The 24,791-nt window shown below is 45.5% G+C and overlaps 1 protein-coding gene and 1 long non-coding RNA gene across 3 annotated transcripts in view; one reads left to right on the forward strand and one right to left on the reverse strand.

Annotated features, from left to right (window-relative positions):
• GTF2I (general transcription factor IIi) overlaps window positions 1–24,791 on the forward strand; it is a 2,618,156-nt gene that overhangs the window by 2,285,527 nt on the left and 307,838 nt on the right. Inside the window, exon 30 of the mRNA XM_069614749.1 lies at window positions 12,854–12,882. Within this exon, the coding sequence (XP_069470850.1) occupies window positions 12,854–12,882 (29 nt within the window). The remainder of the gene's footprint in view (window positions 1–12,853; window positions 12,883–24,791) is intronic.
• LOC138488030 (uncharacterized) lies at window positions 20,794–23,322 on the reverse strand. 2 transcript variants are annotated; one of them, XR_011274580.1, is made up of 5 exons: window positions 23,235–23,322; window positions 23,048–23,139; window positions 22,846–22,955; window positions 21,299–21,428; window positions 20,794–21,187 (listed from the first exon to the last, which is right to left on the reverse strand). It is a non-coding gene; the product is annotated as an uncharacterized lncRNA (long non-coding RNA). The 2 variants fall into 2 exon arrangements; XR_011274581.1 differs by lacking the exon at window positions 21,299–21,428.

Below are 24,791 nucleotides of genomic sequence, written 5' to 3' on the forward strand. Positions count from 1 at the left end.
TGGACCTCTTTCATTTGTCAACCGATGATGAGTTGACAAAGAAGAAAACCTCCACTCAAACCGCCAAGTCCTTGGCTATGCTGACAAAGCCAGGGCAGAAGTCCATCCCTCAGTCTCAGGGCAGGACCCGATTCAAACCCTGCGCTTTCACCGGCTTAAAGGGGTTTCCGGTCCGCGGTAAGCAGAGGTCTGACAGGTCGCCCAGCGACAACAGCAGGAAGCAGCAGAGGATTTTGCACATTTATTTCCGCTCCCCCTCCTCTGCCACTGCCTCAGACACCAAGAAGCAGTGACGTCATGGTCGTGGAACACGGCTCCCCAGTACGGGGCCGGCTGGCTCTCTTCCAGGATAGCTGGAAGCATTATTTCAAGAGTCCTTGGATCCTTCCTGTAGTCTCCACAGGCTTCAGTCTTTCTCTTCTTTTTCCTCTATCATCCTCTCCTCTACTTCTCTATGTCAGATAGGGTTCCAAGCTCTTTTACGGGTGATCCTTTCTCTTGTGGAGATGCAGGCAGTGGGACCGGTTCCTCAGTCAGACAGGGGCTCCGGTTTCTACTCCAAGATTTTTGCAGTACCCAAGAACAACCAGGCTGGCCTGAGGGGTAGTCCTAGGCCTGTCATTTCTCAACCTGTCTTTACCTCTTGAAAGCTTCAAGATGATTTCTCCCACGCACATAGCGGAATCCCTGTGCGCAGGGGACTGGATGTCTTCTCTAGACCTCAAGGATGCGTGCCTTCATGTCCCCATTTACCAGCCGCATCAGAGCTTTCTGTGGTTCACGATTATGTCGTACCACTTCCATTCCAAAGTGGTGCTCTTCGCTCTCATTTCAGCCCCTCGTGTGTTCATGAAACTGATGAATGCAGTGGCTGGTCTCCTCTGCCTGGAGGGGCTATCATTTATACCCGTATCTGGATGACTGGCTAGACAGAGTCAGTTCACCTGAGGGAGCGGTGCACTCCTGCCAAAGGCTGGCAGACCATTCTGCACCAGTCGACGCTGACTCCCGCCCAGAATCTGGTCTTCGTGGGAGTGTGCTGGGATACAGCGGTATAGCGGGTGTTCCCCACTCTCAGGAGTCTCCTCTCCCTCCGCAAAGTGGTGGGGCACTTTATGGCCAACTTGACCACCTTGGCATGGTGGTTCCAGCACCTCCTGGGACTGATGGCATCTTGTGTGCTCACGGTGCAGTACGCCCACCTCAAGAGGAGGCACTTCAAGAGGAGCCAATTGGGACCAGGAGGCGAATTTTCAGTCGGTCAGGATCCCAATACCCCCACCCCTCCTCCCAGATCTTCGCTGGTGACTCATGGACTGCAATGTGGCAGTGGTCGCCCCCTTTACCTGTCCGGATCCAACCCAGGTGGTGATGACGGATTCCACTCTTTCGGGTTTGGAGGCTGCTCTGGAGGGCTACTCCATTCATGGCGCATGGTCCAGGGTGGATCCCCTCCAGCATATCAATCTGCCCAAGCTCAGGGCAGTAGGCCTGGCGCTCAAAGCTTTTCTGCCCCTCATCAGGGACAGTAACAATCGACAAGGAATGCCTGATTTCACACCTGGTCTTTCAGGCTAAACGTATCGCAAAACTGTACACCATGGACCAGTGGAAGAGAGGGATGACCTCTTCTAATGTGTTTGTCTTTTCACAAATACCGACAAACCAATTCTTTCAGTATTGACATAAATTCACTTTAATTTAAAACATAAACATTTAAAACTTCAATTTTACACATTATTTTTCTAAAAATAAGTTGAGCAAAAGTTTTGTAAACATTACCATGCTAACTACAAAGTAGTTACTAGTAGTAACTTATTTTTTCTTAAAATAATGTGTAAAATTGAAGTTTTAAATGTTTGTTTTAAATTAAAGTGAATTTATGTCAATACTGAAAGAATTGGTTTGTCTGTATTTTTGAAAAGACAAACGCATTAGAAGAGGTCATCCCTGTCTTCCACTGCCTCATCAGGGTCAAGGCAGTTCTGGTCCGGACGGACGATTCCAAAACCATGTTTTACATGAACAAGCAGGGTGGCACCCGTTCTCCCCTCCTGTGCATGGAGGCAGTTTCGTTCTGGGAATGGACCCTGATTAGATTTTTGGTGGTCCACTTCCCGGGGGACAGCAATGCAGAAGCAGACCAGCTGAGCCGCTTGGGGTTCAACAACTACGAGTGGGAGTTACACATCAATTCATTGTTGCCCCAGTTCCAGAATTTGGGGTTTCCGGATCTGGACATATTTCCATCTCCTCAGAATTCCAAGTTTCCCCGGTTTCCTTCATGGGCTGGTCAGTGGCAAGGCTCTCTGGGAGACGCCTTCCAGATCTTCTGGCATGGCCACAGGTGTTTCATGTTTACATGTTCCCTCCTGCCCCATTGTTCCAGCAGACCCTCTGCAAATTCTGGGCGTCGTTAGGCTGCAGCCTTATTCTGTTTGCCCCCCACTGGCACTCGAGGGCGTGGTTCTCAGATCTGCTGCAGTTGTGCTTCCAGGGGCTTCTCCATCTTCTCATCCCCCGCAGGGGTTTCCTGACGCAGCAAGGAGGGGCAGTGGAGCACCCGGAACCAGCCAGTCTGGACCTAGCGGCCTGGCTCCTGACCAGCTGAGACTGCAGCATGCTCATTTTTCGGGTTCACAACTGGGACATCATACAGGAGGCAGTCTACTTGATCCCAGTATAGGAGCAAGTGGACTAGGTTTTGCCGCTGGGCTCGCGACAAGGGGCTGGAGACCCAATCTCTTGCTCCCTGGATGACGTGCTGGCATTCTCCGCACTTCTGTGTCATTCTGGCATTCAGGAGGATACCTGTCACAACTATTTGGCAGCCATTGGGGCCTACAAGAATTCGCCAGAGCAAATTTTTTCAGCAACCAACCCAGGGTTTAAAGCCCACCTCAATGGTTTGTCCATGCTTTTTCCTCCAATGCATAGGCTGCATCCGGTCTTGGACCTTAATGTAGTTCTGGCAGTCTTGCAGCGCAAGCCATTTGTGCTGATGGCCTCAGTGGACATCCGGCTGCTGACACTGAAGACTGTACTGTTGGTGGCGCTCCCCTTTGCGTGCAGGGTCAGTGAGCTACAGGTGTTGTCATTGTGAGAGCCCTTCACCACATTTCATAGTGACAAGGTCATCTTCAGCACTCATCCAAATTATTTACCAAAGGTGATCTTTCCATTCCATTTGATCTAGGAGATCTGCCTGCCGGTGTTCTTCCCGAACTCTGTCGGAGGCAGAAAGGGCTCTACATTCCTTGGACCTCAAGAGAGTCCTCAAGTTCTATCTTTCACAGACAAAATCCTTTAGAAAATCTGAGGCATTGTTCATTACTCCTGGGAGCTCGTCTGCCAGCACCCAGGCTTCTAAAGCTTCTATCGCCTATTGAATGGTCCAGGCCATCTCAGAGGCGTATAAGGCCATGGTCAAACCCATTCCAGAGGGGATTTATGCCCATGCGTTCAGGGTTAAGGTCACAGTCGTCGCGTTTCAGACTCATGCATTTTGGGATGTCATCAGCAAGGCGGCTACTTGGGCCACTCCGTCTGCCTTCTGTAAGCACTATCCCCTGGATACCAGCTCCAGGCGCAATGCAGAGTTCGGTAAGGTGTTTCTAAAGCACCATTTTGCTTCGTCCTAGATATGAGGCAGGTTGTCACAGCTCCACCCTATGGTCTTGTTCAGTGGACTCTCCCACAATAATGGAGGAAAGGGGACGGTATGTATGAATAATTAAAGCTACTCGCCGTAGTGACTAGTGTACTCATAGTCTACAGTCCCACCCACCTTCTTCGCTTGTATGCCAGTGTAGCCAGGTATTTAAGCATCCAATGTGTTAAAAAGAGGACCGAGGTGAGGCACCGGAGGGCAGGATTTGGGGGTGGAGGGTGCCCTGCCCCCACACACTATACTAAATTTAAAGGACAGACTACATTTCGCTTCCAAAGATTCCGGTACGTCCCCATGTTGGGGGATGCCCACAATGAAATAGGAAAGGGAACTATGGACTATGAGTACTCTTGTCACTACGGTGAGTTACTTTAATTTTCTCGATAGATAACTCTCTGCAATGCAGAATGTTATCAGAGAGCAGGAAAAGACCTTCCACCAGGCATCCAGGCACATTCCACCAGGGGCATGGCAGCTTCATCTGCATTGCAGAGGGGTGTATCAATAAGGGAAATATGTCGAGCAGCGACATCCGCGTCTCTCCACACATTCACCAATCATTCCTGCTTGGATGTAGTATTTGGTTTAGGCGCTCAATTCGGCAGAGAGATTTTGCAGAGCTTCCTTGTCTGAGGGCTTTCATCCCGCCTCTGCATGCTGTACTGCTTTAGGAGTCTACCCGATAAGGAATTTGTGGGAGAATGCAATCCATTGAAAAAGAAATTACTTACCGGTAATAGTCTTTCTATGGATTCTTTTCCTGCAGATTCCTCATCACCCTCCCATCTGGCCCTGCAATGAAAGTGGTCTGCAGTCGATATTTGGTTGTCCTCTTCTACTGAGATGAGACTATGAGTAGTTATGTATTAGGCACAGTTTGTTGTTTTGGGCTCTACAGTCCTGTTCCTCGTTTTGAAAAGCAAAAAAAAGGTGTTTGGCTATTTTCAGCCTGAATCCCTGGATTCTTTCTCTGTGGCTGCTGAGCTCGTGGGGGCGTGGGGAGGGAGGGAGGTGGAAGGTGAGGTACTGAGTTACGGGGCATAGTGACGTAGTATATAGGGCAGCCAACGTCACACCTGGAGCCGACGAGTGGCACGGTTGAGTCAATAAGGATCGACTGTTGAGTTGTACTAAGCCCCCTGATGAAAATGCTGGAATGGATATCTATCTGATGAGGAATCTGTGGGAGAAGAATCCATAGAAAGAACTTCCCCACCTCGACTGCTGTTGCCTTGTCCTGTTAAGAAGTCAGTAGTTGGTTTTGGGTCCAAAAGGTTGTAAAGTCAACTTCCCAGCTTTTTTGCAGGTCCACTTTGGGCCGTATGACCTAATTGATGGACTGATTCCCACATTAAGTGTGTAATTTAATCATTTGGGTACTTAGTGGAGTGCCACATGTTGCCTTTCTGCTGCTCAACCGTCTTCAATTATGTATCAAGTTAGAAATTGTCTATCGTCTTTTCAGTTTATGCCATGTTTTGGCTGGGGTAGAAGAGGTGCAGCCACTCTAGTGTTCTCTGATTGATGGGGCCCAGTTCCTTGACAAGGGAAAGGGTCCTTGCCCAGTCTGCTATGGGGTTGAAGCCATCAGTTGGTTCCCTTGCCTGAAAAAACTCTTGGATGTGACATAGCAGCATGACAAAATATGAAATGACATAAAAGGCTGCCATACAAAAAAGGCATTTGTAATGGACTCCTTCCTGAAATGGATTCCTCATCTATGATGTCGATCTCCCAACTGTCAGGTTTCTTTTCCTTTATCTCTTTATTATTATTATCCCTTTTAGATTGGCCTTATGTGGGTGGGAAGTTTTCTATTGTAGTTGGTTTGGCCTTAACTTCTTAATACAGAATCCTGATTCTGACCCAAGGCAAGATGGAGCTTCTCAGTGACTGCCCTGATTGGCTAGAGAACCCTGCAGAACAACAGTGAACATTCTAAACTGTCACTCTTTGCCTTTCATCATCTAACACCCAGCTGAGAGGACGTGTGTAGTGGCTGCTCCTGCTTTAGTCTTGGGCCTGGTGGATTTTATCCTTCAGGCGCTAGCAGTTGAGCGGCTACTCTCTATAGGGTGTCAGGAGAAGATCTTTGTTTACCAGGAAAGTGATCTGAAGACAGGAAACCCTGAAGATATTTATAAATCATTTTGGAGATAAGTGACTATCTTTTGAGATTTTAATTCTACTGCTTTGCCTTCATCTTGAAGTCGTTTGAGAGAGAATTCGTAAAATGTTTTCTTGGAGCCTTTAACTTTGAATTGTTTAAGTGTGTGAACTTTGGTGTTCGTTTGAAAGTAAGTGCGAGGTTTAACGTGTGTTATGCGCGTGAGCTTTCTATAGCGAGAATTCCTTGGCGCGAGAACTTGTCTGCGCGAGAACTCTACTGCTCGTGTGTAACCTGCGCGTGTGTTTCTTAGCGTGAGAATTGGTCTGCACGTGTACATAAAAAGCACAAGTGTGTTATGCGCGTGAGATTCCTATCGCGAGAATTCCTTGGCGCGAGAACTTGTCCGCGCGAGAACTCCACTGCGCATGTATTTATCAGCGCGTGTGCTTCCTAGCGTGAGAATCCTTCTGCGCGTGAACTCTGCTGTGCGTGCGTTTTGAAGCGCATGTGTTTCTGCGCGGGTACTCTGCTGTGCGTGTGTTTTCAAGCGCGTGTGTTTTAGCGCATGAACTCTGCAGTGCGTGGACTCTTCAGCGCGTGGGATTTTAGCGCGTGTTCTCTTCTGCGCGGGTGCGCTTCAACACGTGGACTTTTCAGCGCGTGTGATTTTAGCGCGGGTATTCTTCAGCGCGGGTGCGCCTCAACACGTGGACTCTTCAGCGTGTGTGATTTCAGCACGTTTGTTCTTCAGCGCATGTGCATCTTTGCACGCGTTTCTTCAAGAATTTACATACTCAATTGTTTTGTAAATAATTTGGAACTTAAGAAAAGAATAAAACAAAGACATTACTAAAGACAATCTTACTGGAACAATTTGTCAACTTTGAAAAGACAAGAGCAAGACTTCTCAGGTTTGCCATGAATAAGAAGTTGCTGTAAATTTCAAGAGACTCAAGTAAGAAAGATTTTCAGCTACTTCTGCAAACTTCTCTAAGAGGTTTTAGGAGAAGAACCAGGTATGATTCTTAACTTAGTAGTTATGGATTTAAAGTCAATTCTAATCATTGAAGTTAAGTAAGTAATGAGAGGATTTGCATCTGTTTTCTTGTATTCTCTGCAGGTTCAGTTTCGGTTAGTCTTGATGCCGTCAGCCTGGTGTTTTTATGTTATCCACTTCCCCCTTTCCCTTAGGGGTGTAGTTAACAGAGCTGAGTTGTATTTCTGGTTCTGAGAATTACACTTCAGTGGGATTGTCGGGGGTTCAACAGCTTCCGCGGACACAGGAACTCTTAGCCTGACACCAACGCCAGCTGCTCTTCAGAAACCTTTCCACCGCCAGCGGAGGGGGAGGCAGAGCAGCTAAGTGTCCGTTCCACATTGGCTCTCCTCGACACTTCTATGCACCCGCGCCAGACATGATGTCGGGGCCAGTATATGTAGAGGCGCAGCGCCCCTTGACCTCAGTTCTTTTTTTCCACACACTCTGCTCGCTATTATGAACACTGCTCTTAGCTTTAATCATATTACTGAATTTGTTGATTTGTCTCTCGAGTTTGTTGTGATTCCGATTCTGACGTACTCTTCGAGGTTCAAACCCTGCGTGCATTGCAGGCATCAGATGTTCATATCAGGCCCACACTGCTTATGCCTTTACTGCCTTGGTGAAGGCCATGATGCGCATGACTGCGCATCGTGACAATCAATGCACACAAAGGTGCTTCGAGAACATGAAAAGAATTTTTTCACCTTCCTCCACAAAGAGAAGGGTAGTAAGCGGACACACTCGAGGTCGCCAGGATGTGAATCGCCACACCGTGCAGCGATCCTCTGTCCGAAAGGACAAAAAGCAGTTACGCAAGAGGTTAAGATCACCTGCCACTTCTTTACAGCAACACTCATCTTTGTCTTCAAAGAAGAGGTGCCACCACTCCAAGGAGGGCTGTTGCTATGAGGGCCCCACCCGTACCTTTTCCTACCAAATGCTCTACCCCAGAGGAATGGGATGCTTTCCGATTGAAGATGCTAGATGTCTTCGACCAAGGCGCACTGGTGGCTGCGTCCCTGACGCCATCGGCCACGGCATTAGCACTGTTGGCTCCAGCCCTGGTGCTGATGGCTTCGGCCAAGCCAACGGATCCCGCCTTGCTTGGTATAGTCAGCGGATCTGTGTGAAATTACTGAGTTGAAAAGTCCAACCACCAAAAGTCAGTTCCCCCCATTTTTTCGCATATATACATTTACCCCCCACATATAGATATGCAAATAAATGGGGGGTCAGACTTTTGGTGGTCAGACTTTTCCACTTCAGTAATTTTATCCTATTCCTAGCCAGCAGGGAGTCCGCAGTGAGATGTAGCAAGATTATGACAAAGTGGCACACCTTTCCATCTACAGGCATAGGCCCCCTGACCTATGGACATCTTCAAGATGGTCCAGGTTTTCCAACCTCAGACGACAGTTACAGCCTGAGCTTTTCTGCACTTGCTGGATCTTATGGCATTATGCTTCTTGGTGGTACCAGAGGCCAGACTGCACATGAGGTCGCTACATTGGCTTCTGAGCTTGCAGTGGTCTGTTTCAGGGTTGAATTCCAGACCTTCTGATCTCAGAGAGTGTGTCTGAAGACCTACAATGGCGGTCCATGAAGAACAACCTCCAGAAGGGTTAACCTTTTCTCCAGCCTTTGCCACAAGTGACTGTTGTCACAGATGCATCCCTGAAGGGCTGGGGCCCACATTTTACGGTGAATGAACCATGGTCCTGATTGGACCGCAACAATCTACTGGAGCTGAGGGTGATCCGGCTAGCCCTGGTTGCTTTTCTCACCTTTGTGAAGGGCAAGACAGTACTGGTCCTGTCAGACAATACTGTAGCCAATAATTACCCCAACACGAGGGGTTGCATGGGCTCCTTGCCTCTATGCAGAGAAGCAATGCGATTGTGGTTCTGGCATCTGCAGAATGTTTGTCTCTGACTGTGGCCCATCTGGCCGGCAAGGGAAACATTCTAGCAGACACACTGAGCAGTCAGTCAGCCTCCCACAAGTAGGAGCTCTTCCAGGAAGTACTAGAGAAGACTTTCTAACTCTGGGGTACTCCCCAAGTGGATCTCTTCTCTTCAAGTGTAAACAGGAATTGCAGGTGGTTCTACTCCAGGGAATTTTATTGTCAGGGAGCTCTGTGGAATGACTTGACGATCGAATGGGACTTTGACCTGCTCTATGCGTTCCTTACCGATCACTGTCTTTTTGTCGGTTCTCAAGAAACTGCGTCTGTTTGGATTCACAATTATTTTGATTGCTCCGAACTGGGCCCGGAGAACGTGGTCCCCTTAGTTGCTGGACATGGCCATCTGCCCTCCCTAGCGTCTTCCGCAGAGGACAGGCCTCCTCTCCTACTCTAACAGGAGGGTCCTGCAGCCCTGAACGTTCATGCCTGGCTGCTGAAACGCTGAAGTATAGGGATTGGTATTTGCCGTAGGACATTCTGAAGGTACTCCTATCTGCTAGAAGACCTGGCACCAATTCCATTTATGCCTGCAGGTGACAGATTATTTCAACTTGGTGCCGGGAGAGGGATCTGGACCCTTTTACTTGCTCCACTTCCTCTACGTTGGAATTTCTTCCGTCTTGGGCCACTCTTTACATAAGTACAGTGAAGGGTTGTCTTGCAGTCATTTTGGTCACTAAGAGGACCCCAGAGTAGGGCTCCTTTTTCACGATCCTCACGGTCATTCAATTCCTGATGGGTTTTTCTAATACATTTCCCACACGCCACTTTTTTCTGGCGTGGGATTTGAATTTCGTGTTGATGTTTTTAATGATTGCTCTGTTTGAGTCCCTTCAATCTTGTTCTTTAAGACTGCTCACCCGTTAGGTGATTTTCCTGGTTGCCATCACTTCTGCTAGATGGGCGAGTGAGTTCCAGGCTCTGTCTATTATTCATCCCTACTTGGTTTTCTCCAAGGAGAACTTGACATTGAGAGTTAGACCCTCGTTCCTTCCGTAGGTGGTCTCTGATTTCCATCTTTCTCAAAAGATCCATCTACCCGTCTTCTTTCCTCTGCCTCATCCTTCCAAGGTTGAGGAGCTTTTCCATCGGCTAGATTCTTTACGGGCCCTCAAGTTCTATATGCCTGGGACAAGGGAGGAACAGAACTGATGGGCAGGTTTTCGTTGGTTAGGCAGGTGCACAAGCTGGCAGTGCTGTTACCAAATAGACCCTGTCGGTTTATAGTCATTCCATCGACAGCCAAAGCATCTAATGCCATACCATCTAAAAAAAAAGCATCTAATGCATATTTTTTTTTAATGGGGGGTGCCCCCATAACCCCTGTTTTTTTTAACCTTTAGACCCCATTTTTATGAAACTAAACCCTTTACCATCTAAAAAAAATGCATTAGATGCTTTTTGTTTAGATGCTTTTTTTTTTAGATGGTATGGCTGTCGATGCTTTGGTTGTCGATGCAATGACTGGATACCACCCTGTCTCGATAGATCATTCTCTACATCTTGGAATGCTAGGCCTTGGCTCACTCCATCAGTGGGTTGGCTGCCACCACGGCTCTGCTGGATATTTGTCAAGCAGCTACATGGGCTTCCTTGCACATGTTTGCTAAGCATTACTGCTTGGATTCTATGTCTGGTCAGGACACTCATTTTGACAGACCTGTCCTTCCGAGTTTTCTGGTTTAGTTGTCCTACCCTCCACCCTGCAGGTCGTTGTACTGCTTCAGGAATCTATCATAGATGAGGAATCTGAGAGAGTAAGGAGTCATTAGTGGAACAAATTACTTACCTCTCGGTAATGTTCTTTTGTAGGCGTCCTCCCACGTATTTCTCATCGTTTTCCTTACCTGCCCCTCTTGGGGTACATCTTAGTTCTGCTGTCCCTCAGCGTCAAACTTTGAGGGAAGAAAGGTGAAACTGAGGTCATGGGTCATGGCGCCTCTATATATACTAGTTCCAACTTCATCTCTGGTGCTGGGCGAGTAGAGTGGAGCAGAAGCAGAGCCGCCCTGCGCCCCACAGTGGCAGAAACGTTTCCGAAAGGCAGCTGGCGCTGGGAGATGGATATACTATGTGAGGGGATGAGTACAGTGGACCATTGTTTCCATCTTCATATGGTCCTTCAGAAATACTGTGTCCTAAAAAAGATGCAAGTTTACGGAGTATTTATTGATCTTCAGATGGCTTTTGACAGTGCCCCTAGGGAATTGCGTTGCCAGGTTCTGCTGAAGCAGGGGGTTCCAAATCACCTGATGGAAAGGATTGTCCAATCATATTCTTGTAACAGTGCTGTGGTGAGATGGGACCCAGCGGGAGAGACCATGTGGCAGTTCCCAGTCAACCGAGGCGTGCAGAAAGGCTGTGTTCTTGCCCCGCTTCTGTTTATTCTTTATATTAATGAACTGGTTATTGCCCTGTATTAAAAGAAGTTTGGAGCCTTTTGTTTCCAAATGTGCCAATTTGGGACTTATGCTCAACAGGAGCAAAACTTAGATCATGGAAGCCCTTACCCATTTGTTATCTGGATGGCTGTTCACTCCCTTGGCTGAGCCACGTAAAGCATCAATTTGTAGTAGCAAATTTGGAAGATCTCTGGGATAAGCCTTTTCCGCTGCCTATTGGTTCTAAACCTGTTCTAAAACTGTGGTGAAATGTTCTGTTAGGTATAACACTCAGGAACATCTTGTTTGTGTGTGCCTTAAATAGACATTTTGACAGGAATACCTCCTTTTGAAACCAATTTTGATGGGAGAACTGTATTTGGATTGTATTCTACCTGCCTATGCTCTCACCTTGTTTGTCAAATTTAGATTGGGCACCTTACATGTGGGAGCATTTATGTGTGGTTGGACAGGGGGTTCTTTGTCGGTCTGTCCAGCTTGTGGCTTGGCTATGGAATCAGTAAAGCACTTTTTGCTATTCTGTGAATGTTATTGTGACTTAAGGAAAACATATTTAATCCCACTGTTTAAGAGAGAACATGTGAGAAGCGGTTGAATTATGTCGGTCTACTGCTATCATCAGTGATATTTATTTTATTGCCAAATGCATCTATTGCATCTGGTTATGTAGGAAGTCCATATCTATTGCTTGACTGTATTTTAAAATCCAGTGTCTCTTATGCATTTTTATGTGAATGAAATTGAAGGTTGTTTTATTTCCCATGCGAATCACGTAATGAGTTGTGTACATACTGAGACTAAAAGCTGCTGAATAAAGCATTGTTTGACTGACTGGCCTGTGTGAGGGGTCCGTGGGAGGAAGGTCCATCAGAAAGAACATGACCAAGAAATAAGTAATGAGTTCTTTTATTTATTTTAAAATGAAGGGGTGTAAAGGAAAAGGAGCAAAACATCCTTAAAACCCAAAAAATGCACATTGGTCACAAAATCGAAATTTGTGGAGAAAACCTTCAAAGCCATAGAGGAACATGAGGAGTATTGGAGCACATATCCTTAAACGATTAACGAGCTTAACGTTATACATAATAAGAAATAGTGCACAATTAGCTTTACTTGCTTGTTCCAATAAACTTGGGGATGAGTAAGCATGCAGTTTTTAAATATTCCCCAGATCTGGCCTGATTGTTACCATTTAAATATTGTTTGTACCTAGCACTGAATAACCAGTTGAACATCGGAAAGCTGATGGAGGGAAAGGATAGGTGTTTGCATAGTGTCAAAGCTTCTCACTTTGTTTGAATTTGTAAGGTGTTCAGTAAGGTTTCAACCATACTGTTTAGATGGCACGATATGAGGACACATGAATATAGAAGGGAGCATTGTTTCCCCAAATTTGCCTTGCTATAGGCTTATGCGGTTTATCAGTCCTCAAATTCCGGCCACAATTTTTAGGGGATTCCAGGGGTAGCTCCCCAAGCCAGAACTTTGTGCATTAATCTAATCTCAGGGTAGTTCATATAATCCAAATGGCTCAATTGTAAATGTTTTAAAGCCAGGTTTTCAGTGCTTATTCTGCTGTTTTCTGCTTACCTGATTGTTTCCACACAATAGCTTGCTTTAATTTTCATTTTTTTTTAACATTGATTTATTTATTTCTTTTCAGGCCATTTCCAGGACTTGTCATGAGCAACCGTAAGTCTGAAACAGGGTTTATGCATGTTCTGTAAGGGACTTTTCTATATGCTGACTCTGTGTACTCTATTTTCAGATTCCTCGCATGAATAAAGTTAAGAACATAGCATATAGGGTAAACCATGCAGCGGGTCTGAGAATCATTGTTATGCCTTCTTCTTTAAATTGTGTTGTATGTTACTGCAAGCATCCAGTCAGTTTTATCCTGCTTTGCTACATGTGAGTAGAGGGCAAACCACTATTTTTACTATTCCTAAGGTTGAATAATTATTAGATTGTGGCTTTAAAGTGTATGGGAATTCTTTGGGTCCCCTGTGTAGCATGGTCCACAATGAAAGTTGGAAAGAAAGCCACTGCATAGCCAATAAATTCATGATTTTGATTGCGATGGCCACAGAATATAAAAGTGTGCAATACTATGGAATGCACTCACTACAGATGTTATTGTAACAACAGTCAAAATTTACAAAGCTACGTTGGATGACCTGTTACACGGGCATAACATTGGTAAGTGATAGAGCTAATCACAGTAGTAATATTCCACAGCCATTGTAAACAAGATATTATTCAGACTACTTACTTTGATTTGAGATTTTCTTCCTCTTTGGAAAATGGTTGTTCAATGTCTCCATTTGCTTTTCTCACACATCCTTTGGTCTCCCAATAAGAAAATGCCCAGATTTTAGCACTTGCATTAAAGTTCATGTAATTGAATATACTCTATGTATTTAAGAGACCATGTAGCAGGTTTGTTAGATTAGTGCATTAAGTGCTTACTGCTGAAGTCTAAGGTTACCTTGCAGGTCACAGGTTCGAATCTTAGCAACATGGTCAACTCTGCCTTTGAGATAATGAGCATTTTAAAATGCATTTAAAGCAATATCTTCTATTTACAGTACTTCTAAACTATAAAAGCTATGGTAGCAAACACTATACATAGGGATAATGTATTATGTTTTAGCTGTGGAAAACAAAATATCCCTCAGACATGAAATAAATATGGCACATTTCTGCATAGCCCTTGTGTTCGAAAATACATTTTTTAATGGATATATTCCTCTTATAGATTCCTCATCTGTTGAAATAGACCCACGGGTGTCTGCCCCAGAAGGGTTCCACAACCATTTCCTTCAGTATCTTTTTGCCATCATAAATACCTCAAGAACTTGATTTATTTTTTAGACAGTCACTGAATGTTTTTATCGCCCTTTTTCATTATTTTGCCACCTAAATAAGGCTTTAAAGTTTGCCATCGTTCAATCTCTATTATGGATCTGCACTTTTCCAGTTCACTGGTCGTGCTTGGAGGGTAAAGTGAAGAGAGGTAAGAAGAGGCATCGCCACACCTACGGTGAGTCATATTCTTCCTGTACATTGCCATCGACTTCCTCTTATAACCACAACCAAAAATCATAGCACGCTAAATCAGATGATTTTAGTGCTACATAAAGCAAGCGAGAGGCCCACTTACCCTACCTTCTCATTCATTCCTGAGCAGTGGGAATCTTTCCTACAATCTGTTAAGGGGCAATGAGCAGGCCACGAAGGCAGTCAAGAAATCTAGTCCCACTGTTTCTATCAGGGAGAGTCCTATAGACAATGATTCTGCACATCAAATGGCTCGAGCCAGGTTGGGAAATCGGGAGAGCCTGCTCCTTCAGCCCGGACTTCCTAGTCTTGTGGTTCTGATGTGTCAGTGGAGCCTGTTTTGTCAGTGGAGCCTGTCTATTAGATCCAGCATCAACTGCACTGATCTTCACGCTGAGCGGTTTGACTTGGGTGTAGACTGTTTTAGTGATTGCTCGCCTTATTTGAGTCATGATAAAGCTACACAGTATAAAAGGTTTAGATACCTTTTTGACAAAAAAGAGGAGCAAGAGGATGTTCTTCATAGCTTGGAATGCTGTTTCAGCCTGGGATATAAAGTTATCTAAGGTGCTCTTGGATGAGCAGTCGTAGGATTCCCTCCTGTAGTTGCAGAGGTATCTTCATGGGCCAGGGGATATGGATACCTCCATGGACTGTCTAATATGGATGCCTCGCATCACTGTGGTTGGTCCTGACTTTGGCTCATTCAGATCTGTCATTACAAGAGCACTGGGTACCCTGGAACTACAGCCACACACCATAATAAATATCCTAGAACCTACTCTGATCAAAGTACTGCTCTTTCCCTTTTATGGGTCCATTAAAGTTAAATTGATGGCTGTGTGTAGTAGGCCTGTGTATATTCTGACATTCGACAAAGACTTTGCACAATAGAACAGGGCGGGATCGGCTGATTGTTTGTTTCTCACATTTCACCTGTAAGCCTGGTAATTCATGCTATCAGCTAGCTCTGCATCCATGGCATTGTCTACTACTCCCCTTAGTATGGAGTGTAAAAAGCTTAATCTGCGGAGCAGTACAGTGTTTGTATCAGGCAACTTAGCCCTTACACCTTTAAAGGACTTTTAAGATCTAGCATGTTAGTCCCATCCCTTAGGGTGCAGCCTGCAGAGATCACAGTGAATCATCTTCAGCATGCAGGTTGCCTAATACGGCTCTATGGGCTGGTGAATGGGAACAGGGGCAGTGTTTTGGCGCTGTTCCTGGACCTGGTGGGCCAGTTGCACAGACCAGGCTCAGACCAAGTATTTGGACATAGTATTTGATGGCACCTAACTCTTTTTTTTTTTACATCACTTTATTGATTTTCAACATTGAACAACAACTACCTCAAACAAACTAAGAGACTAGCCCACCTCCCCACACCCACGCCAGCACAATTCACTGATGGCGGGGAACATAGCGTGAAGTCTAGTTGGTACATAATGCCATTGCAGTATTACTTTGTGCCACATTTCCCTTAGCTGGATGGAGCGAGTTAGTTTTGGGAGCCTCTTCCACAAGTCGCACCATTGGACCTTGGATATTGGTTCCCCAAGAGTCTCTTCCCACTTCTACATGTAGCACCAAATTACTTCCTCCCTCTGCGAGCTCAATAGGGCATAGAGATTGGTGATCAACTTCCTTGTCCCTGAATTGGTTGCTAGAAAGTTTTCAAAGCTTGTGAGTGGCCTCGTGGCTGCATCTTTGATATCGGGGCGCTGGAGCCAATGAAGAAGCTGCATATACTGATAGTGGTCTTTTGGCTTGCACCCCAGATCCTGCCTACATTCTTGGAACGTCCTCACTCTTTGACCCATGTACATATTTCTGGCGATGACACATCCTGTTTCTGTCCAACTAACGAAAGCCTGCCTCTGTAATCCAGGGGGAAACTATGGGTTGTCAAAGAGTGGTGGGAATGGGGACGGCACAGCTGTTAGGAGCCCCCTTGATAATGCCCCATCCCAGGCCTCCAAGCTTGCACCCATTACTTTGCTGATGGTCGTATTCGGGTGCATATACTTCCTGTGGACCCACAGTAAATTCGATAAGGGACCTCCCGCAACTGCAATGTCCTGGCACACCCACGGGTTACTAGGGGACTGGTCCACCCATTGCTTGATGACCCTCAATTGCACCGCCTCATAATACCTTCTGAAGTGTGGGAATGCCAGCCCTCCATCCTCTCTGCAGGCCGTGAGGTTCTCCATTGCTACCCGAGGCTTCCTGCCCTGCCAGACATATACCATCACCAACTTATTGAGCGCTTTGAAGAAAGCTCTTGGGATTCTGATTGGGAGCCTCTGAAAGAAATATAACAATTTTGGAAGGACTGCCATCCTCACCACCTCTTGCCTACCCCACCAGGAGACTGTAAGCGGGTTCCACTTAGCCAAATCTTGCTTCAGACGTCGTAGCAATAGGGGAAAATTCACTCCATAAAGCGTCTTAACCATGGATGTCAGCCTAACCCCCAGGTAGGTCATGTCTTGGTGAGCTATCTTCAGACTGGTTGTTCGTCCACCGTTAGGTTCAGTATTTCCGATTTGCTTCGGTTCATTTTTAGGCCCGAGGCCGCTCGAAATCCCTCTAATTCTAAAAGGAGAGCTGGGAGGGACACTTCCAGCGCTGTCAGGGCCAGAAGCATGTCATCGGCAAACGCCATGGCCTTATGTTTCACCCCTCCCATCATCACTCCCCCTATTTGATGTGATTCCCTTATCTTGATTAAAAGGGGCTCCAGAAACATGCCGTACAGAAGCAGGGAGAGAGGGCATCCCTGCCTTGCCCCTCTAGATAAGGAGATCTTCGATGATAGCATTCCATTCAAAGCTACTCTTATCGAGGGGCGTTCATAGTTTGCTTGTACCATAGTCATGTAGTGGTGTCCAAATCCCATACGTTTCATTGTAGAGAAGAGGTGGGACCACTCAACCCTATTAAATGCCTTTTCGGCATCGATGGAGACTAGAATCGATGGGGTCCTAGTGTGCTCAACCTTTTCTATGGCATGGCACACCCTATGGGTGTTATCAGCCGTTTGTCTCCCCGGGACAAAACCAGACTGGTCCGTGCCCACCAGGGATGGTAGAAGACCAGAGAGTCTATCTGCCAGGATTTTGGTGTAAAGCTTTGCATCGAGGTTCATCAAAGCTATAGGCCTATAGGCGCCTGGGAGAGCCGGATCCTTTCCTGGCTTTAAAAATAGCACTACTTTGCATCATTCATCGACTCAGTAGTTATCCCTGTCTCCCTGAAGCCATTGAATAGCTCTGCCAATTTGGGGGCCAAGAGATCCCGAAATCTCTTGTAAAAGGAGTCCGTGTAGCCATCAGGTCCTGGCGCCTTCCCTTTTGGCAGTTTCCTAATTGCTTACAAGACCTCTTCCACTTGTATTCCACTTGTATCTCTCTGTCCAAGAAAACATTGTCTCTCCCATTTTCTCATTGGTCGAGTGCATTTGCCCTTTTTCATCTGTTAAATGTGTAATTGCTTTTCTACGTGTTTTGTCCTTCAGCTGTCTGGACAGCAACTTGTCTGCTCTGTTGGCACTGATGTAGTACCTCTGTTTCGCTCTCAGAAGCGCCAATTCGGCTTTCCTGTTCTGTAACAGCGCATGCTGCTTTTGTAGAAGTTTCAGGGATGTTTTTAATTTCTTTATCGGGTGGGTCAACCACTCTTTCTGAGTATCTATAATTTTAAATTCTATGTCTTCTTCATATCTTAACCGCTGCCTGTCCTGAAAAGATTTCAGCGCTATAATCTCACCCCTTAATACGGCTTTGAAAGCGTCCCATACTGTGGCTTCAGTGGTCTCTCTGTATCATTCTCCGCAAAGAACAGGGCTATTTTCTCTCTGATCGATTCCACTACTGTGTGTCTTGCAATATGTCACTTGGGAACCTCCAAGTCCACATTTTCCCTTTGTTGTTGGCAATTAGCAGCGATACTACTAGTGGAGCGTGGTCTGATAACGTGATTGGGCCCACATTGATGTCCTCTATTTTCCCCAACAACCCCGTGGAGGCCCAGACATAATCCTAGATTCCGAATTGTGGACATGGGATTAATGCGTGAAACCTTGGGTGTCACCCCTCTTACAGCGCCAGACATCGTGCAGTGCCAACGCATCAACCATCGTTACCAGAGCTTTGGATGGGGTTTGAGTGTACGGTCTCGCCCCTGAACTCCGATCCTTCGCCGGGTTCCAGGCCAAATATAGGTCACCACCCAAAATAATCTCTCCTGTCGCAAAGTTTTCCAGCTTTGTTAGGATTTCTTTCAAAAAACTGTCTTGCCCTGAATTTGGCACATGCTAGGGTGAGACTTACTCCTTCAATCACGACGTTCAGGAAAAGAAACCTCCCCTCCTTGTCCACCAGAGTGCTCTGCACCTTTGCCTCAAGACTATCCTGAAAAGCTATGAGAATCCCAGCTCTTTTCTCTTCCGCATTCGCCTGGTACACTTGTGAGACACCTCTAATTCTAATTTTAGCTTTGTCCTTTTTTCGAACATGCGTCTCTTGATACATCAGAATCAGAGCACCCTCTCTCCAGTCTTGTCTTTCAAGTTTTTTCCGCTTAATCGGTGTATTCATACCTCACACATTATGTGAGAGGATCTTGACCCCCCTCACTTTAATTTTATCTATGTGTGGCCCTTGCTCTTAGTTGAAGTCCTGCAGCACTTGAACTGCCTACCCAATGATACCTTACCCTCAGAGACTTCCACCCCACCCCCACCTGAGTAGGGCCCGGTTACTAATAGCATCGGAGCGTATTGCCCCTGGCTCCATGCCCCTATCACTTCTTAAGTACATTGTGCGGGGAATCCTAAACCCCGCTTTTGACTTCTCCATGGACCAAACTTTGCCCTAAATGGGCCGCATGAACTGTTGTGAACCGGTTGTCTTCATTAGACTATCGTCATCCCCCAGGCACCTATCTCTTTAGCACAAAGGCAGATGAGTCTGCTGAAATATTGGCCTCATGTTACACAGCCAAATCTTTAGGCCTGTCTGCACCTTTCACTGTCTTCTTCTCCTCAGAGAGGAAGATACAGACCCCATGTGTTCCTTTCCAATGATGAGGCATATTCGCAACAGCCCCAACCACAGCATCAGCAGGCAATGCTCACATTCTGTTTTTCAAGGGGAGAGAGTGCTTCAAAGCCCAAAGCAAAAGCCTTGGCACCTTCCGGTGTGGTGGCTTCAAAACCGCTTACATTTTTTTGTTTTGTTAATGGCTAGTCATGAGTCTCTTGTGGGAGCAGGATTCGACTCCACAAGAGGGCATTGCAGCCGATGATGGGTCCTACTGATTCTAGGCCATGTATACTGCCTGCTGTTGTTGGTAAAAAAGCCAGCTCAATGACCCCCTTCTTAACCTTGCCTCCTCTACGACCTGTCCTGCTTAAAGAGCTAGCGCAGTGTTTGCTGAAGTGAGTCCTGGAGCTTGTTCTAGCAGTGGAAGTCGGGAAAGGCTGGTATTCCCATTTTTCTTCCTGGTACCCAAGAAGGATACGGGACTCAGAACTATCTTGGATCTCAAACTTCTCACCAAGCGTCTCTGAAATTACATTTTCTAGATAGTCACCTTGACGTGTTCTGTTTTTACATCAGCAGAACTCGAATTCACATCCCTATTCATCCCACACATCAAAAGTAGCTTCATTATTTGGTGAGAAGCATGGACTACCAGTTTGCAGTGGTCCAATACGTCCTCGAGGCTGCCAGAAATTATTCAGGAAGGACATTGCTGTGATTGTCATTTATCTGCACAATGAATACTGTGTATGTTATTCCCTAGCTCATGGACTGGATCCTGCAGGCCAGATGGGAAGTGGTGGCCCTGCAGGACCTAGGGACATCATGCGTTCTCCTCCACAAGTTAGATTTCTACATCAACCTAAATAAGTTTGCTCTGACAACCACAAAATACTTCCAGTTTATAGTTGCTGTCCTGGATATGGAGCATTGCTTTGCTGGCCCTCCCACAGAGTGTGTGAGAAGCATTCAGAACACTGTAGACCTCTTCCATCCAAATAGGTTTTCCCCCAGCAGAGGTTTTCTTTAGGATGCTAGGTTGCATGGCATTCTGCATGTTCAAAGTTTCGGAAGCAAAACTGTGCATGCTGTTGCTACAGTGGTCCCAGTTCAACAGGGACACAAAGGAAATTAAGCTGCTGGCCACGGTTCCCCAAGGACCCTTCTTGATGGGCATCGGTGACCAATCTTCGGGAGGCTCCATTCCGACAGCAATGCCAGACTGTAACCCTGGTTACAGATTTGTACCCCATGAATAGGGGAGCTCATTTGCAGGATCCTTCAGTGAGTAGGGGTAAACAAGTGTTTTGAGCAAAACAAGAATTCCTCCATTTTTTGTAAAGGGGGCTGTGGTATGTGAGGAAAAATATACCTGACAAAAGAGTACACTAACCACTAGCTACCCACCTCTATCACACCATAGGGGCTACTTTTCGAAAATGTTCCTCAAAGTGGAAGTTTCATTAGATTATATCTACCACCACAGTCAAGGTAATACATTCAGCATATTTTAATCATATTTTCTCGAATATTAACACTAAAATACATTAAAAAAAACATTTAGAGTGTTCACCAATTGTACATTGCCACAAAAGAGAGAAGAAAAGAACACCAATTTGCATTTTTGGCTGTTGTCAACGCAAATGTATTCACAATTTACCAGCATTAATTGATTTGAGTGATGTTAGTAATAATGTGTATTAATCACATTACAATTATACACAAACATAGTATAATGGCGTCAACAATTGGATGTGTTTCTGGGGCCAAGGACAGCCCTGTTGCAGTCTACAGCTCATCAATAGTGTCCCAGGACCCGTCTTCAGGACGCAATTGGTTTAGAATAAGGCGACACTGTCAACCTGGCGCCTATGTGTCAGTGTTATCACCTACAGGATAGATAAAAATGAACAGAGTATAAGACTTACTCAATGCATATAAAAGCCTTGTACCAGTGGTGTCAAATTCATAAGAAAGGAAAGAGTAGCCAACTTGCTAACCTTATGTTAATTTCTTGTGGTGTGGAGGGCGGAGCGATTGCGCTAGTCAATCTAATTATGGCGGCAGTTGAATCCGTCAGGGTAGTTCATGCTTGTTAGGCAGAAACCTGTGCAGTTCCCTTGGGGAACACTGCAAAAGATTTAAGACTACAGGTATAGCAGTAAACTCAGGCACAATAGCACAAGCAAACACTGACCAGAGCTTGGTTTCAAAAGTATATAGTTATTTATTTTTAAGAACACACAAATTGAAAACACTCTAGCAAAATATAATGAAACACTCCAAACACAGTTATATGGAAAGCAGTCCCAATCCTTATTCCTATCTAGACAACTCTAGGTTAACACCACATAATTAAAACAGAGGTGAGCGCTTAACGTTAGATGACACTCTAGTAGGTTCAAGAAGGGAGGGAAAAAGAGCAGAATTAGGATAAACACACCACTCTAAGGTCAAGAACACTTTTGGTAAGCTCAAAGAAGCACAAAGTCACAGGTGAGCAAAAGTCACTAAGCAGGGCCCACTCTTAGAGCAGACAGAGCGAAAACGTGCCCAAGATCTCACAGTTGGTAGGGATTCAGAGTCTTGCAAAAGAGTTCGGAAAAGAGTTAGAGAGGCCAATCAGGACGGAGTGCGACTTGAGTTACCTAGGTAACTCAGTCCAGGGTGCCTAAATCCCCCTCCACCCCTCCTAAGTACCCCAGACAGAGTGGCACCACTTTGGAGGGCTTCTGTGGAGAAGCCCGCCAAAAGTGGGACAAAGGGCTCCACTTTGGGTCAGAGTTACAGAGGCGAACGCCAACGCCATTTTAGTATCACGTTTTGGCAAAAACTCCCAACCGGAGTTATAATAATAAATATATAAACCGGCGGTATGTTTAAGGCTACCGTAAATAAATAATTAAATGTGTTAGCCTAAAACAATGGGAAATCCCATAGGAAAATATTCGCGGTCGAATATAAAAAGTAGTTTCCACTGCCACCAGCCAAAACTCGATCAGGGGGGACGGAGACGTGCCCCCTCGACTAACAGACCCTGGGGCAATCGAATTGCCCCAGCCAGTACGTCCACAATATGATGGTTTGTGCCTGGTTCTGTTCAGGATTTAAGACTAGTAAAGTCTTTGGTGACTTTACATGTCCTGGGAGACAGTAGTCAGTCCCAGGGTATGGAGTCTATGTTGGGGAGTCCCTACGACACCCCTGGGTTACGGCACAGAGGGTGCTGTGTAACCCACATCCAAAAAATACATGAGGCCCTATGGAGTAAAAGACCCCATAGCCCATTCAACACAAGGTTTAACCAAGAAAACACACTTCAACATGCCCAAGAGTGAGGGTAAGAGAGTCTCACTCTTGGCAGGAGAAAAAAATAAACCCCAGAAATCCAGCAAAGCTGCTGGGGGACTCACTAGGTAGGGAAATTCAGCCTAAACAGAGAATTCTCCCTAACAATGCTGTAAATCATTACATATTTGGAATCAATAATAGTGTGACATTAACTCAATCACTGTCACAATTCTTTATATTGGTAATACATATTTACCGTCTTGTATGAATATAGACTAGATTGGAGATTCCCAGGTTGCTTGTTAGAAGTGGGAATCGGTTGCATCGATGTTTAGGCACTACATTTCCCACAATGCATCATGGAATCTATAAATGATGGAAAAATATCAATGAATGCCGTGTTGTTTCTCCTTTTAGTGTTTATGGACAACTGATGCAGTCAAATAGCCAACACTTACTTGCGGGTGCATCTCCCGAGCTCTATCTTAATTGGTCTCTCCCGTGTCATTGTAAAGGGTAGACTCGCGTGTTGCACTCCAAGTCGCTCGTCCTACATGGGGACAAGGAGAGCAGATCAAAACACTGCTCTTGTGTAAATGCTGTGTTGTTCCTGCTTATACGTAGTAAAGGATCATTTAAGCTTACCTCTCGAGTGAATACTCAAGGCGAAGCGTTCCGCTGCTGCAAACGACTCTGTCCGTGCGATGCCTGCGTGTTCAGGAATAAACCCTGAATATCAACAACGGACTGCCTGCGTTACTGTGTCAGCATATTGCACCTTAGAAACCGAAGAGGGACTACCAGTTAAGGGATGTGCCATCTTGTAATGAATGAATAACCTCTGGTGTACAACGGAGAACATGTTGTAACCACATGGAGGTGGAAGAGGCAGAGCAATTAAGCAAGTCATCTCATAAACAGCCAGGGTGAATTATTCTCCATGTGTATAGATCAGACATTGTGCGTCAAGACGGCATATCTGTGCCGTGACCATTATATTCAAACGTGGCACCAGGCACCTAAAATATATGTAGCGAGTTGTGCCATGTTGGTGTTATTTCATGTCTTCAGCCAAATTCACGTTGGTTCTGTGAAATAACTCAGACCGTCGGTGTTCAGCATATGGATTGCAACACTGTATGGTATCTCTATATAAATTACTAGTATCAGAGATACACCTAGATGTATAATGCATGCCTGAATAATAGACAATGTGACATCTGGTGATGAGCATATTACTCGTTATGGCCAGACAGGTCATATATATATAAGGTCACAGTATCTGAATACAAATATGTCTAAATCATTTCACATCTATTGGTATGTGTCATCTCTGATGTAATGTACTGGAAATGTACCACGTGTAAATCTGCTTAGGCCTAAATGGGTGTGTGCGATATTAATGAATAAAGAGATTCCATGGCAATGTTTAAATCGGATTGGGCTGTTTTAAGGTTGTAAATCCATTTCTGTTCCAGTTTTTTTAGGGACAGGTCTCTGTTGCCACCTTGTGGGTGGGCTTTGGTTGTTTGAATAACAAACCAGAACATATCCTCGCATGTGTGTTTGGCCTCTAAGTAGTGGGCTACTAGTGATTTATCAGGGGTTCCGTTGCGGGTGGCTGAACGATGTTCGCCAATTCGCAATTTGACAGACCTAATAGTTTTACCTACTTATATTAACCCACAAGGGCATTTTTTTCCTGTAGATAACCCACTTAGTCAAACAGTTTGAAAACGATCTATATTTCCACATCCGACCATTAAGGTCTATTTGCTTCAAGTTTTTGGTCAGATGACAGACCGAGCATTGTCCACATGCATAGTGTCCGCTAACTGGCGGAAGTCCCCACAATGTGGACTGAGTTGATATCTCATTTTTATTCATACGGTAGGTATGGACTAATTTGTCTCGAAGGTTCGGCATCCGTTTGAAAGCAAATCTCAGACAATTTGGTCTGAAGTCTTCAGTTTGAACAGTTTTCCAATTTTTGAGTATGATCCTTCTCAGATCATTACTCAGAGGGGAAAAGGATGAGACACATGTGATTCTTTCTTCCTGCGGTTTGGTGTGTTTTTGTAAGATGACCTCACGGTTGGCATTCCTTGCCCTTTTCATGGATCTCTTAATGATTTTACGGGGATATTGTCTGTATCGTAGTTTCTCACTTAGTTCCTGGCTGTTAGTTTTAAAGTCAGTGAT

The sequence above is a fragment of the Ambystoma mexicanum genome, chromosome 9 (assembly GCF_040938575.1).
Source record: "Ambystoma mexicanum isolate Mex_15411 chromosome 9, UKY_AmexF1_1, whole genome shotgun sequence".
Lineage (NCBI taxonomy): Eukaryota > Metazoa > Chordata > Amphibia > Caudata > Ambystomatidae > Ambystoma > Ambystoma mexicanum.